The sequence below is a fragment of the Arachis ipaensis genome, chromosome B3 (genome assembly GCF_059453495.1).
Source record: "Arachis ipaensis isolate K30076 ecotype BB chromosome B3, ASM5945349v1, whole genome shotgun sequence".
NCBI classification, from domain to species: Eukaryota; Viridiplantae; Streptophyta; class Magnoliopsida; order Fabales; family Fabaceae; genus Arachis; species Arachis ipaensis.
In genome coordinates this window covers 10,791,476-10,808,607 of record NC_142438.1, presented here as the reverse complement: position 1 = coordinate 10,808,607, position 17,132 = coordinate 10,791,476, and the positions used below count along the sequence as shown (strand labels likewise).

Below are 17,132 nucleotides of genomic sequence, written 5' to 3'. Positions count from 1 at the left end.
TGATTTGGTTCCTGATATACGTGTACTACATAGAGTCTTCTGGAGTTATTACCCTTGTATAAGGGCCTTCAGACACTGCAAGCCGGTGGTGCAGGTGGACGAGACTCATTTGTTTGGAAAATACAAGGGTTGTTTATTGGTTGTAGTCTCACAAGATGGTAATAACAGCATCGTGCCTATTGCATTTGCCATAGTGGAGGGAAAAAGACTTCTGATGCATGGTACTTTTTTCTAAGTAACTTGCGTCAACATGTAGTGACACGTGATGGTGTGGGACTTATTTCTAATCGACACGATTCTATTAGGTCAGCTATTGATCGGAGTAATGGGCTTGGTCTCCTCCTAGAGCTTTCCATATGTGTTGTATCCGGCATATTGACTTCTTGAGGAAGTTCAAGGCACCTTACTTGCAGAAGCTTATCGTCAACATTGGTAAGTTTGAATACAATGACCTTTGAATTTATTGTAAGTACGATTAAATTGAATGGTGTTCATAGTTGATTGTTTCTTTTTCATAGGATATTCGAGGATGATTAGGGAGTACTAGATGCCCTATGAACGATTAAAAGAATAGGGTGAGGCTTACACCAACTGGCTTGAACGGATCCTACGTGAGCAGTATGCTTTGGCATTTGATGGTGGATACCGATGGAGTCATATGACTACCAATCTTGTGGAGTGCATCAACTCCGTCTTAAAGGGTGCACGCAATCTCCCAGTCACCGCGCTTGTTAAGGCTACATGTTACAGACTAAATGAGTTGTTCACTAGGAAAAGAGCCGAGGCTGAGGCTCGAATTAATGCTGGACTTGTGTTCTCTGAGATGGTGACCTCCAAGCTGCATGCAAATCAACGAGCTGCAGGAAACATATAGGTTAGCTGTTTTGATAGAGAAAATAAAGTCTTTGAAGTACGTGAGATGCCTAGTGGGGTTGAGTATGCAGTTGACCTACGCCAACATCGATGCGACTGTGGTGAATTCCAGGTTGACCGAATTTTGTGTCGACATGTGTTTGCTTGTTGTGCAAATCAGCGGTTAGATTGACAAGTGTACGTTCATGATGTATACAAGATGGACCAAGTTCGAAGAGTATACAGGGCTAGGTTTAGACCACTGAAAAATCCTGCAACGTGGCCTGCTTATCATGGACCTCGATTCGTTGGCAACCCGTTCCTCAGACGGGTAGCCAAAGGTCGGCCTAAGATGACCCGCTTCTTGAATGAGATGGACAGTTGTATGTTGCGTCGCCTTAGGCGATGCAAGCAATGCGGTGCCGAGGGCCATAGTCGTAACAGATGTCGTCAAACTGCTGGTCAAAGTGCAGGTTCAGCCGAAGAGTAGTAGTTACTTTTGTTATATACTTATATTTCATTTGAATTTACATTAATGTACGGCATTGACATTTGAATTTACCTTTTCGTGCTTGTGTTCATTTCAAACCTAATTAACATACTTAATAATTAAATAGTAATAACAACCTAATCAACATACTCAATAATTAAATAGTAATAACAACCTAATTAACACAATTAATCCATACAACTTAATTAACATAGTCCATTACAAAAGAGTTACAACAACTTAGTTAACACAAACAATCCATGCAAGTTAAATAACAACATCAAACACTTTATTTTCTCGCTGCCCACTTCATATCGTTGTATAACTTTTTGCACTTCTTGGCAATCCTGTTAAAAGCGGGTGGTGTATACCAATTCGTACTCCGATGTAGAGGATCAGCTCTAAGATTGTAACCTTTACCTTTTTAACTTGTGGCCGTACCTATTTGAAACACAACATATGTAGGATGCAAGTAATCATATGGCACTTCATTATGTAATACAAATAGAAGTTCATCATGAATATACCAATATAAATTCATTATCAAATTGAAATTCATTATCAACAGTTTATTTTACCTGCACTAGGCACTGGATCATCGTCACAGTCTTCATCAACAGCATCGTCGTCGTCATCATCATCATCCTCATCCTCATCCTCATCCTCATCCTCTGGATGGTCTACTAGGTAGTCATCAGTCTCATCATCAACTGCCCTATTACTCTCTTAAATCAGACTCATCGGAATACGTCTAGGATTTCCACTCTGTATAATCCCTCCCGCCACTTCAGCACTCCTACTTGAGTCAACAGACATTTTGGCTCCAGAATTATCAGAAGAAGTGCGAACCCGAGGTCTCGAATCCAATGACCTCCTAACTAGCGTAATACCACCCGGATGTGCTTGATGGTCAGTGGGAATGTCAACATAATTACCTGAATGTGAGTGACCCGGCCCCGGAGCCATGAAACCAAGCAGCTGACTGAATGAATGTTGCTTCCCTGACTCAAACTGTGGACCACCCCAATACTGTTGATGTACCAGGACTGACGCTGAAAAATAATCAGACGGATGCATGTCAGGAACATATGGTGCAAAACACTCAACCCCTGTTGTGGCGGTGGCGGTGGTGGTGGAGGACCTTCTGGATTCTCTTGAAAGACAAGGTTTGACAATTGCAAGTGGGCATCGAATGCTTCTCGGTACCAATGCATGTAAATTTCCAATGGATAATGTAAAGGCACCAAGTCATCAACAAGAATGTGACCATACCGATTGGTCCACTGCATCACCCAAAAAGAGTGGGTATCAGCCCAATCTTGATTCTTAGGCCCAATTAGAACTTCGCCATGTGATGCACCTAGATCCCGCTCTTGATTAGGAACACCTTGTCTCAAGCCAAATTACCTTCTGACTCTGTCAGATGCATGCCACTCGTTGCATTCAAAAGATATAAGCAGCACCGTGGCACTCCAAATAACCGAATTATGACGGATGTCTAAAGGAATCACGTCTGGGTCAATGTCTCCAACGCCATAAGCCTGCCAAACAAACTAGACACATCGAAACAGTGAGATGATTACAGAACAATTAATTTTATAAAGCTTCCTCTACAGTCCATCTTCCTCGATGCAACCCCAAACTGGTAAAATCACTCGGCCTCTAATGCCTCAAAACTACTCATGGTCGGTCCTGTAACCGGAAGATCATTTGTCGGCAGAACGAGAATTATTGTCACATCCTCCAAGGTCACGGTACACACACCAATCGAAAAATAAAATGTGTGAGTCTCAGGCCGCCATCTCTGAAACAGAGCATTAATCATTGCTGACTGACATTGAATAACTCTAATCTGAGAAACATAATAAAATCTAGTCTCGTGTAAGTGTGACTCAACAATTTGGTTGTATGGATCCGGCAGCTTTAAGTGATCACATATCAATATCCGTGAACCCTACAATATCACATTTCTGTTATAAGTACCGGTATAATATAACTATATTAACAAAAACACAATTAGTATTATAACTAATTACCAGCATAATTGCATTTCAAACATACATAGTAAATCTGTTATACAAAAATCCTTCAATCATATTCATTACCTTGTAACAAAAATTAATTAACCTTAACTAACTAACCAGAATAATTTCACGACTGATAAATTATTTATTCGTAGAATAAATATTTTTTTTCTTTCAACTTCTTTTATTATTATTATTATTATTTATAAAACAACATACTAATTTTCTAATTTAGATTTAGTTATTACTAATTTATTGTCTAAATTTTACTAAATTATGTTAAATTCAATTATTATTAATGATCATAAATAATTTATTAAATTTATATTATTAATCGTAATAATTTATTAAACTCAATTACTACTAATACTAATACCAATAACAATATCTAATATGTACAGATCTTATTCTCATTCTCCTTCTTCTTTCATTCACATTCATTCATTCTTTCTTTCATTATTTCATTTCAGTTTAACTAATAATCATAAAAAAACCCAAATCAAGAGTAAAAACTTATCATTATTTCATACATACATACATGACTAATCCTCATTTTAATCTCTATTTTTAGCCACCTAACAATAAAATCATACACATATACATGATTAATCTCTACTTAGTGCCATTATAATATATATTGCTAATAAAATCTAATATTATCACTATTATTATTATTATTAAATCAAATTATTAAAAAATAAAAACTTACATAATTAAGATGCATGCCCAAGATAATTAACAATATAAAATTCTGGTTGATTTACTTTTTTAATTTTTGGTCTTTTTGACATTTTTTTCCAAATTTTTCGGAGCTTTGTTATGGTCCAACAATGATGAATAATGAAAAAAGTGGTGAGGTTGGGGAGCATGAAGAAAGGGATATGGGAGTGAAGGAGATGTCTGCTGGGAGGGGAGGGAACACTCGTGTTTGGGGTATAGTCATACGAAGCCAACCAAGGAAGCCATCTGCATGCACGCCACGTGGAGGAAAGACGCAAATTGGACCCACCGATTTGTGCACCGTCCGATTTGTAAAATCGGACCGTCTGATTTCAATTCTCTTAATCGGTCCGTCTGATTACTTCTACACAGCCATCACAATTCGGTGATACACCATAAACCTAGATATTCCTGTTATACACCATCATTCCCTCCATATCAAAATTAAAAAACTCGACACTTGTATGAGGGATTGTTTGTTGAAAGTTATGTAAATTGTTACTGTTTATTATGATTTTTTATTTTTGTGTACTATGAGTATTTTTGCAATTAAAGCATATTATTATACAGTTATAAGTTAATGTGATCTAACACGATACCAAAATTTGGATGCAATTGGAATTTTTACTTTGAACAAGCCATCTTGAAAAATTTTTTATGGGAGCCAAACATATAATTAAGATATAAATTGTGTCATGAAATTAATTTTTTTTCAAAAACTTAAATTCATATGTAAATTATTTATGTTCAAATTAAAAGTATTAATATTTTTTATCTTTCAATCATTATAACTTCATAATTATAGAATTGTAATAAATTATATAAAAAAATAGAAATTATAATTAACATAATAACATCTAAAATTACAATAAATAGATATGTTTGTTTTTAATTTCTAAATTAATTTTTCTAAAAAATATTAAAAATCGATAAAAAAATATAAAATGATAAACTTAAAATTTAGCAAAAGCTCTTTTTTTTTTTTAAATTTTATGATATCACCTATTCTATTGTACAACACAGTTTGACAATAACATAGAAAATTAAAATATTACTAATTAGACTTATTTTAATAAACACTACTCATGGACTAAATCATGTGGAATTAGTTTATCTATTTTATAATTTAGTTAAAAAATATTGTTGTATTATAAAAGATTAAAATTACTAAAATAATATGAAATCATTTGTTAATATTATTTATTATTTTATAATTAGATTTTATTTAATAAAATCATTATAATTTAAAATTATTAGCTTGCCTTTTTAATTATAAACTTAAGAAATATTATTTATAATTATAATATAAAATCAAGATATAAATAAATAAATAAAAGTAAAAGTAAAAGAATAAAGACGGATGACGTTAAAAAAAAAAGAAAGATATATATAATGGAAAAAAAAAAAAGAAAAAAATTGCTTGTAAGAAGACTTGAACTAAGAATCGGAGCAGTCACCAAAAAAGAACTAAGAATCGGAGCATTGTGAAATGACTTACAAGAAGAGTGAACACTAACTCAAACTTAAATTAGAAGCAAATGATATTTCTGTGTTCTTATATTCCTTTCAACTAATTCATGCATTTATATATAGGCAAAAGATGAAACTTTTTTGGATTGAAAACTAAAATAACTGTACAAATAATGAAATTTAATTTTAAATTTTTGAATTTAATTTATTGGTTTTATTGTTCATTTTGTTCCACATTATTTGGCACCCACTTTATAGTAAATGGATTGGTTAAAACATAACCACTAAACTTCATAATGTCTTTGAAACTTATAATCTTTAATATGTATTTTTCTTTATTTTTTGGTAATAAGAAAAAGTTTAGGGCCAGCAACTTTGTTAAATTCTGGCCAGCATGTAACCAGCAAAAAAATGTGAGTCATTGGATGAAATCTCACACTAATCTCACACCATTAAAACCATCATTGATGGCTACAAATTACAAAAGTTGCTGGTCCTAGCATTCCTCTTAAATTTATTCAACTAAGTGAAATCAATCCTGTTGCATACTTGAATAAAAATGAATGTACATCAAGTTCAAAAGTTCAGATGAATAAAAAATGATTCTTGGTTAAAATCATGAATATCATAAAAATATGGATCTAGCATCTCTAGCATTAATAGAGGATTAATAGAAGAATGAAGAAAAAACTGTCAAGAGATGTGAGAAATAACTATACTCACATTAGAAGCCGAATATTTTTGTAAAACTAAAATGAAGTAACAAATTCAGCTACTTGAATAAAACATTCACTTTTTTGAATTGTATGATGCTCCTTTTCAATATCCTCATAAATGGAATGCATCAAAATTAACACATATTAGTTTGACAAACTTAATGTATGTATGTTCCTTTGTTACAGATTGAAAAAGACGGGCTATTAACTTCGTTTGCACACATGCACGTGCATCAAGTAACGAAGTTCACAATAGGAGCAATGTACTTTTTGGTAATTCTACATTGCCTGAGCAGCTACCAAGTGTATGCGATGCCATTTTTCGACAACATTGAATTCAAAATCACAGCCAGAAAGAACAACAAGTGTCCAAGGTGGGTCAGAACATGCATTCGTCTTTTCTTTGGAGGATTAACCTTCTTTGTAGCCGTGGCGTTCCCCTTCCTACCATCACTGTCACTTCTTCTTGGTGGAATCGCATTCGTGCCAGTGTCTTATGCATACCCATGTTTTATGTGGGTGGCCATTAAGAAACCTCGTACGAGAAGCTTCGCTTGGTGCTTCAACGTTGTTCTTGGTTGCTTAGGAATGCTTATTGTTGCTATCTCAATGCCAATTTTTTCAAACCGTAATTAATAACATGAACCGATTTAATTAATTAATTAATTAAACTAGCACAATTAAGTTAAGAAATTGAAGGTTAATTGTTAATTAATTAATAACCAATATATAGTTTGTCCATTGTTATTATTCATTGGTTTCTCAAATGAAAGAAGAATCGCGTTACAGAGCAGACTTTAGATCATTTTTGATGTCTGTGTGTACACAAAAATACAATTCTGACTTCTGAGTATGTAAATATATTAAAGTTTGAATAGCTGTTTGTAGTGCTATTCAATCTATCAGAATGTCAAAATTATTTTGAAATGGTTATATATGATACACCATTCCCCTGTTTAGTGGGATATGCACGACTCGTGAAGTAGCATTTTTATTTTTATATATAGATATATATGTTTTCTATGATACAAAACAAAAAATTAATCATAGTTTAGCGAATAAAAATTGTGTATAAGGATTCTTTATAGCGAGAACGAAAATACTAATAAGTTCGACTTTTATTTTAGCCATTTTAAAATATTTCTGAAGGTGTGATGGTCTGATGGACACATTTCGATCAACTTGATTCGAACTAGTTCGCTTGCACTCATTCTGTTCGAATTTAATAATTATGGTAATAGAAGCGTATAAATATAAAAAGTAATAAGTTTTAAAAAAATCGTGTTAACAAAAGTGTATCCTCGTTATATATAGTTTTAAATTTCGATATGCAATTGTTTAAAAGGTTTATATTATTATCCAATTAAATATCCAAAATTAATTAGTTACTTTTGTTAATATAAAATTTAGTTATATTAATTTTTTTTGTTGGACTTGAGTTATATTATATTAACTTGTTTGGGTTGAAAATTAAATTTCTCGTATCTCACCCGCCACTCTACACTCTACTCTTTCCCTTTTTTTTGGACTTCTCTACTTTCAAAAACTTGTAATCCATGGTAAGAATCAAGCCCAAACTAATATACCAACTAAAATCTCGAGTTATTCATCGAATTTCGACTACAAAAACTGACATGAATAGTTTCTTTTAATGTTTATGTCATCTTGCTAATTTCATAGAACAAACCATCATATAGCTCATGCAGAGTGCATCAGAGAACTACATTTTATCTTTGTTGGGCTTGTTTTCCCTCCTCTGTGAAGTCCAAGTTCAAATTGTGAAGGTGTCTCTTTAGTCTTTACACTCAAGTGTCAATATCCTAATCAGATTTTAGAGGTTATTGAGAGAGTGAGAGAGCAGTCATAGAGTGAAAGAAAAGAGAGAAAATAGAATTGTCCACCTAAAATTTAGACTTTAGGTTCGTCTCCTTTGGTTCTTTATTATGGATAGTGGAAATGTTGATTTGAGAAATGTAGGGGGGGGGGGGGGAATTGGGAAAAATTGGCAGAGCACACACAGCAGCTTTTTTTTAGGTATTTTTTCCATTTTTTTTGCTTCTCATTTGGCTAGTGAAACTTCCTTTTTGTCTGGACAACTGATTATTTTTATCTCTTATATTAAAAGAATTTTTTTAACAGATCTTAGTATGTTCTTATTATTGCTTTACTTAATATATTTACTTATTATTGATAGTTGCTTTCGTATTGTGTTGAGAGTAGTTCCATATTATTTTTGTGTAGATATTTATATTGTTTCTGGCTTTCTGCTGCTGAGTTCTATCATCCTGGTCTTCATCTCTATTCTATTAAGAATTTAACACACATTTATCAGTTTCTGTCAATAATTCGTCAACATTATAAACATGGACTGCATTTTTAGAAACAAACAACATCCAATTGAACACACGATTTACACTAAAATTGGCACGACAAGTTCTAGTAACAGAGTCAATGGGTAACAAAAAAAAATAAAGATCGATATCTTTACACGCGAGAGAGACGCCCAAGGAGAAGAGAATTAAATCAATCGTAGAGACATGAATGGATCAAGTGAAGAGGTTTTCCAAGTTTGTTACCATGCAAGGTGACCGGACATCGGATTCTTGTGTAGAATTTGGACTTGACCAATCTTCCGAGGATATAAGCCCTTGATCTCACCACAAATGTGAGGTTTAATGGCAATGCAACACTCTCCATGTGCTGTTTCGTGTCACCGAGAACCGACACCCCGCCGTAGAGTGGAATCTGGTGGCCTAACACCACTACCACTTGCTTCCTCTGACTCTTCCTGTGCTGATAGAACTTCTGCATCTGTTATATCATTCCATTGGCAAGAGTCATTTTCATAGGTAACAGCAATTGATCATGTATTCTTTGTTGTATTAACAAAATCAAAGGATATGGATGAAGACAATGTTAGACAGATTAGTTGATTCAAAATAGTTAACTATAGAAGTGCATGATGTCCTTCCATAGAGAGGGCTAAAGCAACAAACTAATAAGTGTAGATACTTCAATATAATCTCATATAAAGTAGTTTATTTTAGATACTTTAACACTATCTCAACAAGAGTGGAGAAAATTACTTAATCTGAGTTATGGCACTTTACATTGGAACTCAAATCCAAATCCAATAACACCATGATATTGTAATCCAGAAATGGGAATGTGAAGAAGTTGAAGACCCTTATAGTTAACACTGAAGAGAAATAATAATAATAACATTAATAATTTAATTTTGATATTATAAAATAATTTTATTATTCATACATCCAATTACATATTGTCATGTTAGTAAAATAACTATCTTTTAGATTGAATGAGTGAATGATCATCAGAAAATCAGATGTAATCATCCGACAAACAAATGTGACTCGTATCAAAATTAAACTCTAATAATAATAACAATAATAAAGAGCTTTTAAAATAAAAAAATTATAACTGAATAAAATAAGAAATTAACCAATATTAAATTTATAAATACTATCACGTGAGTTCTATTATCTTCATTTAGGTTATGTTTGATTGAAGGTAAAATGGAAGGAAAGAAAAAGGAAGAAAGAAAATGGCAAGAAAAAATGATTATTTTTCATTATTTGGTTGAAAAAAATTAAAGAGAAAGAAAAATGGATGGAAAAAATCTGGTGGAATCCATCAATTTTTTTCTCTCTAATATTAGAAAAAAAATAGAAAGAAAACTAATTTTTCTTTTTCTACTTCCAATACTACCCTTTTACTTTTTTAATATATTTTATAATATAAAAATAAAATTATCTTTTTATAACATTTCTTTCTTTCTTATTTTCCTTCCATCCAAATACATCTAAAAAAAATAAAAATTCACTTAATTTCTTTCCTTTTCTTCTCTTTCTTTTCTTTCTATTTCCTTCCTCTCTATTTCTTTATTAATTTGCACTTTAGAGGAGTTTAATAATAATAAGAGTAGGAATGTCTGTGGGTAATTGGAATGGGGCCTGTCTTTATGGCCTAGTGTAGTGTAATCAAATTAATAGTGGTGTATCCTAATTCCTATTAAAATGGGCGTGAAACCCACGTGAAAGAGAGAGAAAGGTGCGTGTAGGATTTGATGAAGAGAAAGGAATCAATTTTTTTCCAAGCAAAACATAACCAATGACAAGTAGGTCCCCCACAACTAGGTTAAAGGATGAATCCAGAAGAAGGAGAAGGAAAAGCAGGCTTTTTAGTTTTTATTCAGTAAACAAAAAAGCCAACAAAAGAGAACCAATCAAACAGAACCCTTCTTCAGTATGTCTGTGTTCCCCAATACACTCCTCTGCTCTCTATTGCCCCATGCCCCATGCCCCTCCCAAACGGCCCCTTCCAATCTCTATACTCTAAAGTCAATCAAGAAATTATAATAATAATAATAATAATAAATATTAATATATGATACCTGGCCGGAGGCTAGTTTGAGTTGATAATAGTTGAGCTGAAGAGGGGTGGAGGTGACGTGGACGCCGAAAAAGGTGGCAGGGTTTCTGTATGAGATCCTCACCGTTGAGTTCAATGACAGCATATCCGTTGGCACCCCCGTTCCGTCGTTCCCAGATTGTACATTCAGATTCCAGAACACCATGTTCTGCATTTTCTTTATTAATAAATATTCTTATCCAAACTCCAAATAACTAAGCACTAGCACAAGGGAACACACAAACAATGATCGCATTTAGGCCCCACAAATATTATTATTCAATTCAGAAACTCATGATTTGCATTATTCAAACCCCAACAACAACGGAACTACATTAAATCAAAGTTAAAAAGGAATGCAGGGCCAGAGGGAAGGTCAATTCGGTAATTACACACTCCATAATGTCTCTCACCAGCTGAAAACTTTACTGAAAGTAAGTGGTAACCTCAATGCATGAATCATGAATCACTCGTACACAAGAATTTTACACAAAATGTAAAAACAGCGAGTCACAACTCGGATGAAACCACCGAGTCAACTCGGAGAAAATGAAGGTTTCGTTTGTTGGTTACCGTAACGGTGACGCGAGGCTTGTAACTCTTGCTGGCACCCCAAAGGATAAGAGAGAACGCGGAGAACAGGACCACGAAGAGGAGGAAGAAGCAGAAGTAGAGGCGGATGTTACGGCCGGAGTCATCATATGCGTCGTCGTCGTCGTCGTCGTCGTCACCGGCGGCTTCGGAATCGTGGCGGCTGAGCTTCTTCCAGGGTGCGAAGGAGGAGGAGGTGTGGTGGTGGTGGTGAGGGTGGCGGCTAGGGTTCTTGAGAGAGGCGGAGAAACGAGAGGTGGAGGACTCGCGGGAATGGTGGACGGGGGAGCAGACATAGTAGTGGTGGTGGTGCTGCGGTGATGCGGCGGGGGAGGAGCCGTACGACATCTTCTCGATGACGTCATGGTTGGATGGGCTTTGGACGTAGTACAGTGGACGGCGTGGAGATCGCGGTGGCGACGATGTTGATTGGTCGATGCTTACGTCGGAGTCGGATTTCGTGTGCATTCTAACTCCTCCCATTGTTTTCTTCTTCTTCTTTGTGTGTGTTTTTTGCTTTGCGTGTGCTTTTATGAGTTATGAACAGAGCCTGTCACAGTCGCAGAGATACACAGAAGTGGAAAATGAAGAGAGAATGGAAGCTTTTTAATTGTTTTAAATATACTTTACAAAACGGTCACATATTATCAAAGGTTACTACACTAAATATTCAACTTAATTAGCCCTTTCTCCTCTTAATTAATTAAGACAAGACAAATATAATTTTTTTCACCATATCCCTCTGTCCGGCTGGCTAACAGATTACTATATATGCAAAATATAATTCCAATGCTCTAGAATTATTTAAGTTGACTAATAATATAATTTTTAAATTAATTTAATTAGTTAATTAAGAGAAATATAAATAATAAAATAAAAATTTACGTGTATTTATTTTTATATAAAGTTGATATTTAAAAATTATTTAATTAAATTATTATTTAATAATTTTTAACTATTAATTTTATACAATAAAAATACTATGTGTGTTTACTTAATAACAATATTTTTTATTAATATTAACTAATAATCAATATTTTATTTTTATATTATCAAAATTTAAAATTTAAGATTTATAATTTAATATTTAATTTTTAATTTTTAATATTTAAAATTGTCTAAGTGTTAATAAAAAATGATACATTTTATTGATCATATAAAATTTTACATCAATTAATTAATTAATTAATTTCTCCTAATTTTAAGTTATAAGGAAAACTACACAGAATAAAATTTAGCTTTCATTGTTTACTAACTTCCAACTAATCATGGACCAATGTAGATAACTTTATGCCTGAAAGGATTTTGAAGATGATAAATTTTAAAGTTATTATAAAGGTTCAACTTTACTGTTTTCAAACTTCCAAGTAAAAAAGGGTTTTACGGCAGTTTAATCAATTCGGTTTTATTAGGTTGACAATGATTTTCATAAACAATATAAATAATATATTTTAGAATTAATTTAATAAAATAAAAATACATTACACTCATACAAAAATTATAAATAAAAAAAATTATTATATATATAATTATATTATTTATTAAATTTATTGTCTCTCTATATTTTTTTTAATCTAATAGTTTTGGGAAAATTATAAGTAATAATAATGTGTGACTGTTAGAAGTTTAAAGAATATCAGTTATTTTGGTAAGTTTTAATTTAGTAATACAATGAAAAAGGTTTACATTATCAATTGAACGAAATTAAGTTTATATTCACAAAATATATTTTTTATATCACAAAAGTTTTTAAATGTTAATTTTATTTATAGAAAGCTGTGAATTTATATAGATAAAAACGATCATTTATTTATTTATTTGTACAAAATTAATTTTATTAATTCATATATGTTAACACTTAAAACTTTTATTAATAAAAATAAAAATTTATGTATTTGTAAAAATAATTATGTTAGATCTATATTAAAATGAACTATTTATATAAAAATATATAATAATTGATTTTATTTTTTAATGTAAATAGAATTTTCGTCATAGAAGGTGTACCCTTTTTGTGCTGTTGCGTTGAAAAATTTGTTTGAACGCGTTGGCAATGAATATATTTATGGCTTTATTTATAGCATATCTCCTCTTACTCAATCTGATAATTTCTTGTATAGTAGGCCAATTTATTTGGAAAGATGGCTTCCGCAAATATATCATTTATTTACTTCTTTGTTAAAATTCTCTGGCTTATTATTTTGCTTTTTCAAGTCCATTCTTTATACCTCGTCACAAATTTAAAAACCATATCATTTATGCAAAAGAAATATTAATTTTCTTCGTTAAGTACATATTAAATATTCTTAAATTTTGGTATTTTAATATTAGTAGTACAATCTTTGGTGGATTGGGGTTTATCACGCAATTCCAAACACTCAAATTCTTTGGTGATTTGTGGGAAGCAGAGATAGGCGCACTAAACTCGAAGGTTTTACCTTCCTCGTGTATCTGACTTATTTTGTTTTGTGTGAGTGACTTATTTCTTAAGCTACGTTTTTCCTTTGTCCTCTCTTTCCGAGTGAGTGGTTGAATACTTGAATTGAAATAGAATTAGAGTTGATATATAGGCTTCAAGGGTTATGGGTGGGATAGGACACTAATTCACCCTAAAAAGAAAATATTCTTAATAAATAAATACCTTTGTGGAGTTTAAGAATGCATGATCAAAAAGGAGTGTGGGGCCAAATTTCATGCGTTTTTGTTTTGGGTGACAAATTTTCATGCATTAAAAGACATGAAGGTTTTAGTCTTGGTTTGCGGATTTGCGCAGGCAGTAGTGAGTCTAAGATTTTTTTTTTTTCATAGTATCTTTTAGTTTAACATATTAAAGACTATTTTATTATAAATTTAATTTTTATATAAAAATTTTATTAATTAATAAATTATTACATATATAATATATGATATAAATTTTAATATTTATTTAAATAGACGAAAAAAATAATTATTCAATTAATCTAAATTAGTTGTCTAGAACGCTCTTCGTAAGGACACTAACATGGAAAGTGGTCCCATTGTTTCCATTAGGATAGGGCTTTGGGTGAGGTTGTGGACCCTCCTTCCATTCTCAACGTTTGATTATTGGGCTCACAAGTCAACAAAATTAGCCCACAGTGAATGGTTTTCAGAATTCTTTATGAAGCAAAGGCTTATACTAGTCCTTGCCTCCTTGGGTACCAAAATCGAGGGCCTAGTACACTAGTACTAGCCTCCGCTTTTGGATCACATGGAAACCAGAGATGGATTAAATATGTGATCCCTTGAAGACAGAAATATGCAGGTGACATGAATTTTGTTTTATAATATTTTTTAATTTCGTTATATTTTTATATCTTTTTTATTTTAAAATGAAGTGTTATCAAATAGAAAATAATGTGATATTAATTTTCGCCATATTTATTAAGTATTATCAAATGATAGTCATTATGGTAGACAAAAATATCTTCTAATTTTTTTTTTTTGGTGACTAAATATCTTCTAATTTACTCACAAGCAAAATATTTTCAAAATATTTAAAAAAATAATAAAAATATTTAAATTAAATATATTTTTTTAAATAAAAAATATATTTCTTAAAAAAAATTTGTGATTTTATATTAAATGGATTTTTTTTTGTATTTTTTCTGAATGACCAAAATCATTTCTAAAAAACAAAAAAAATTAAACTTTGAATTTTGGTCTTTTATTGCATAAATTTTTAAATAGTTATTTAAATATTTTTTAAAATTTCAAATAAAAAAACAAATATTCTGCTAAATACAAAATTCATTTATCATTTATTAAAAAAATTATATATTTTTCAATTTTTTTCACATTTTAGAATATTTTTATCATTGGTAAATTTAGAAAGTCTTTGTATCAGTAATTTGATAATTCAAATTGAGGGTGCTTTTGGTATATAAATAATAAATCACTTGCTGCTTAGATGGAAAATGCCAAACTAAATACAACAACATTTTCCCATGATTTTCTTTATCGAGCAGAGCACAGAAAGTCAGAAACCACCAATACCGGCAACACAAATTCCTGCTGGATGAGCTGTCAAAACAGCTGTTCATACTTCATATTCTTCTTTTCTAATTCTTTTTCGTTGTTGGTTAATTTGTGGTCTAAAGTCTAAGTTCTGAACATCTAACATCATACTCTGTCAAAATCTAGATAAAATTTAAGCAAATATGAATATGGTTTGTAGTTTCTTTAAAAATAACATGGTCACTACCATTTAATCAGCAAAGCAACTAGTAAAATTTGCATTATTAGATCATGTAATTTTAGAAACGAAACAATTATGCCAATCACAGGCTGTCCTGATTCGAAAACACCACTTCAGGCCCATTACTCGGAATAGGCCCATTACTAATTTGGGCCTGACCATTACTACTTAACTCAAACTCCTTAACGAGTTCAGGATCCACATTCTCCTCAGGCTCCCAAGTGGGCTCATCCATATCAGCCCACTTAACTAAAAACTCCGGTCTCCCTTCATCGCCGACCCTTTTCCCAAGCACCGCCTCCGCCACCGCGTACTCAAGGCCAGCTTCGTAATCCCTAACCAGATCCTCCGCCACAAACCTCGCCTTCACCCACTCGTTGGCGCCACCATCCTTCCACCGCACAAGGTACTCCAAATTCTCACCCTTCCCCCTCCGCTCAATAATCTCCTCCACCTCCGCGAACTCGAAAACCGCGCCTTCCAAAACCCTAACCACCCCTTCCAACCCAATCCTCCTCCCAAACTGCATCGGATTCCCTTTCGGCGTCGCCTTCAGAAGCTCCCTCGCCAGATCCAGCGCCGTTCTCCCTCGATCGTCCTCCCCTTCCGGATCCGCACCGAGGTCCAGGAGAAGCTTCGCGACGCCGGGCCTCACGTAGCCCGCCGCCATGTGGAGAGCGGTGAGGCCGCCGGCGTTGTCGCGGTGGTCGACATCGGCGCCGGACTCCGCGAGGAGGCGGACGCAGGGCTCAGAACCCAGTCCAGCGACGAAGAGGAGGGCAGTGCGGCCGTCTGAGTCGACGGCGTTGACGTCCCGACCATCATCGGAGTCGAGGATTTGACGGAGTGCGTCGTGGTCGGCTTTCTTAGCTGCGGTCCACCAGGGAGACTCGTATTCGGAGAGGACGTCTTTGGCTATGAAGTCAGAGGGGACCCAGGAAGGGGCATGACCGTCTTTCCACTCTATGAGGTACTCCATTCCAGTGGCACCTTCGAGGGCTCTGCTTCCGATGATTTTCTTGACCTCGCCGTAGGATTCATCTTCGGTGGGAGTTGGCTGGCTCTGGTTTTGGAGTGCGGAGAGAGGAGGGAGGTGGACGTGGTTGGTTTTGTGGCGGAAGGGGAGGTGGTGGGTGGAAGAGAAGGGTTGTTTGAGAGTGGGAAGAAGTTTGAGGTGAGAAGCTGGATTAGCGGCGAATAAAACAGCTTCCATTAAAGGTGGTTAATGGTGTAATTGGTTTACGGTGGTTTGTTGAATATGTGGCAGTGGCATGGTGAGTGAGTGTAGGAGCAAGGGGTTTGGAGTGTCCGAAGAAGATAAGGAATTACATCCAGTTCATGATTTCCATTGGATAAGACTTGAGTCAAGACTTAAGAGTGTTCTAGTTTATTTTTCTAAAAATAAAAAATAAAAGACACTCAAAAAATTTAAGCGATTGGCATGTAAATTTTTTTTTTAAAAAAAATCAAAGATAGATATTTATTAAAATAAATATGGCAGTATAGTGATATATGAATTATTAAGTAATTCCTGTTACTTATTTTTTCTTCTATTCTAATTTAAATAAAACAAAATGATAAATAGACATTGCAGTATAGTGATATATGAATCGTTTTTTTTT

General features: G+C 33.4%; 2 protein-coding genes across 2 annotated transcripts; both read right to left on the bottom strand.

The window, feature by feature from the left end:
• Positions 1-8,604: 8,604 nt before the first annotated feature.
• LOC107634172 (late embryogenesis abundant protein) lies at positions 8,605-11,901 on the bottom strand. Its single transcript, XM_016337746.3, has 3 exons — positions 11,277-11,901; positions 10,687-10,872; positions 8,605-9,083 (listed from the first exon to the last, which is right to left on the bottom strand). Exons 1-3 carry the CDS (start codon positions 11,775-11,777, stop codon positions 8,796-8,798), a joined length of 975 nt encoding a protein of 324 aa, XP_016193232.1. The 5' UTR covers positions 11,778-11,901; the 3' UTR covers positions 8,605-8,795.
• A 3,622-nt stretch (positions 11,902-15,523) lies between these two features.
• CAO (chloroplast signal recognition particle component (CAO)) lies at positions 15,524-17,085 on the bottom strand. The gene has a single exon (XM_016332402.3). It carries the CDS (start codon positions 16,721-16,723, stop codon positions 15,593-15,595), a length of 1,131 nt encoding a protein of 376 aa, XP_016187888.1. The 5' UTR covers positions 16,724-17,085; the 3' UTR covers positions 15,524-15,592.
• Between the last annotated feature and the right edge of the window lie 47 nt (positions 17,086-17,132).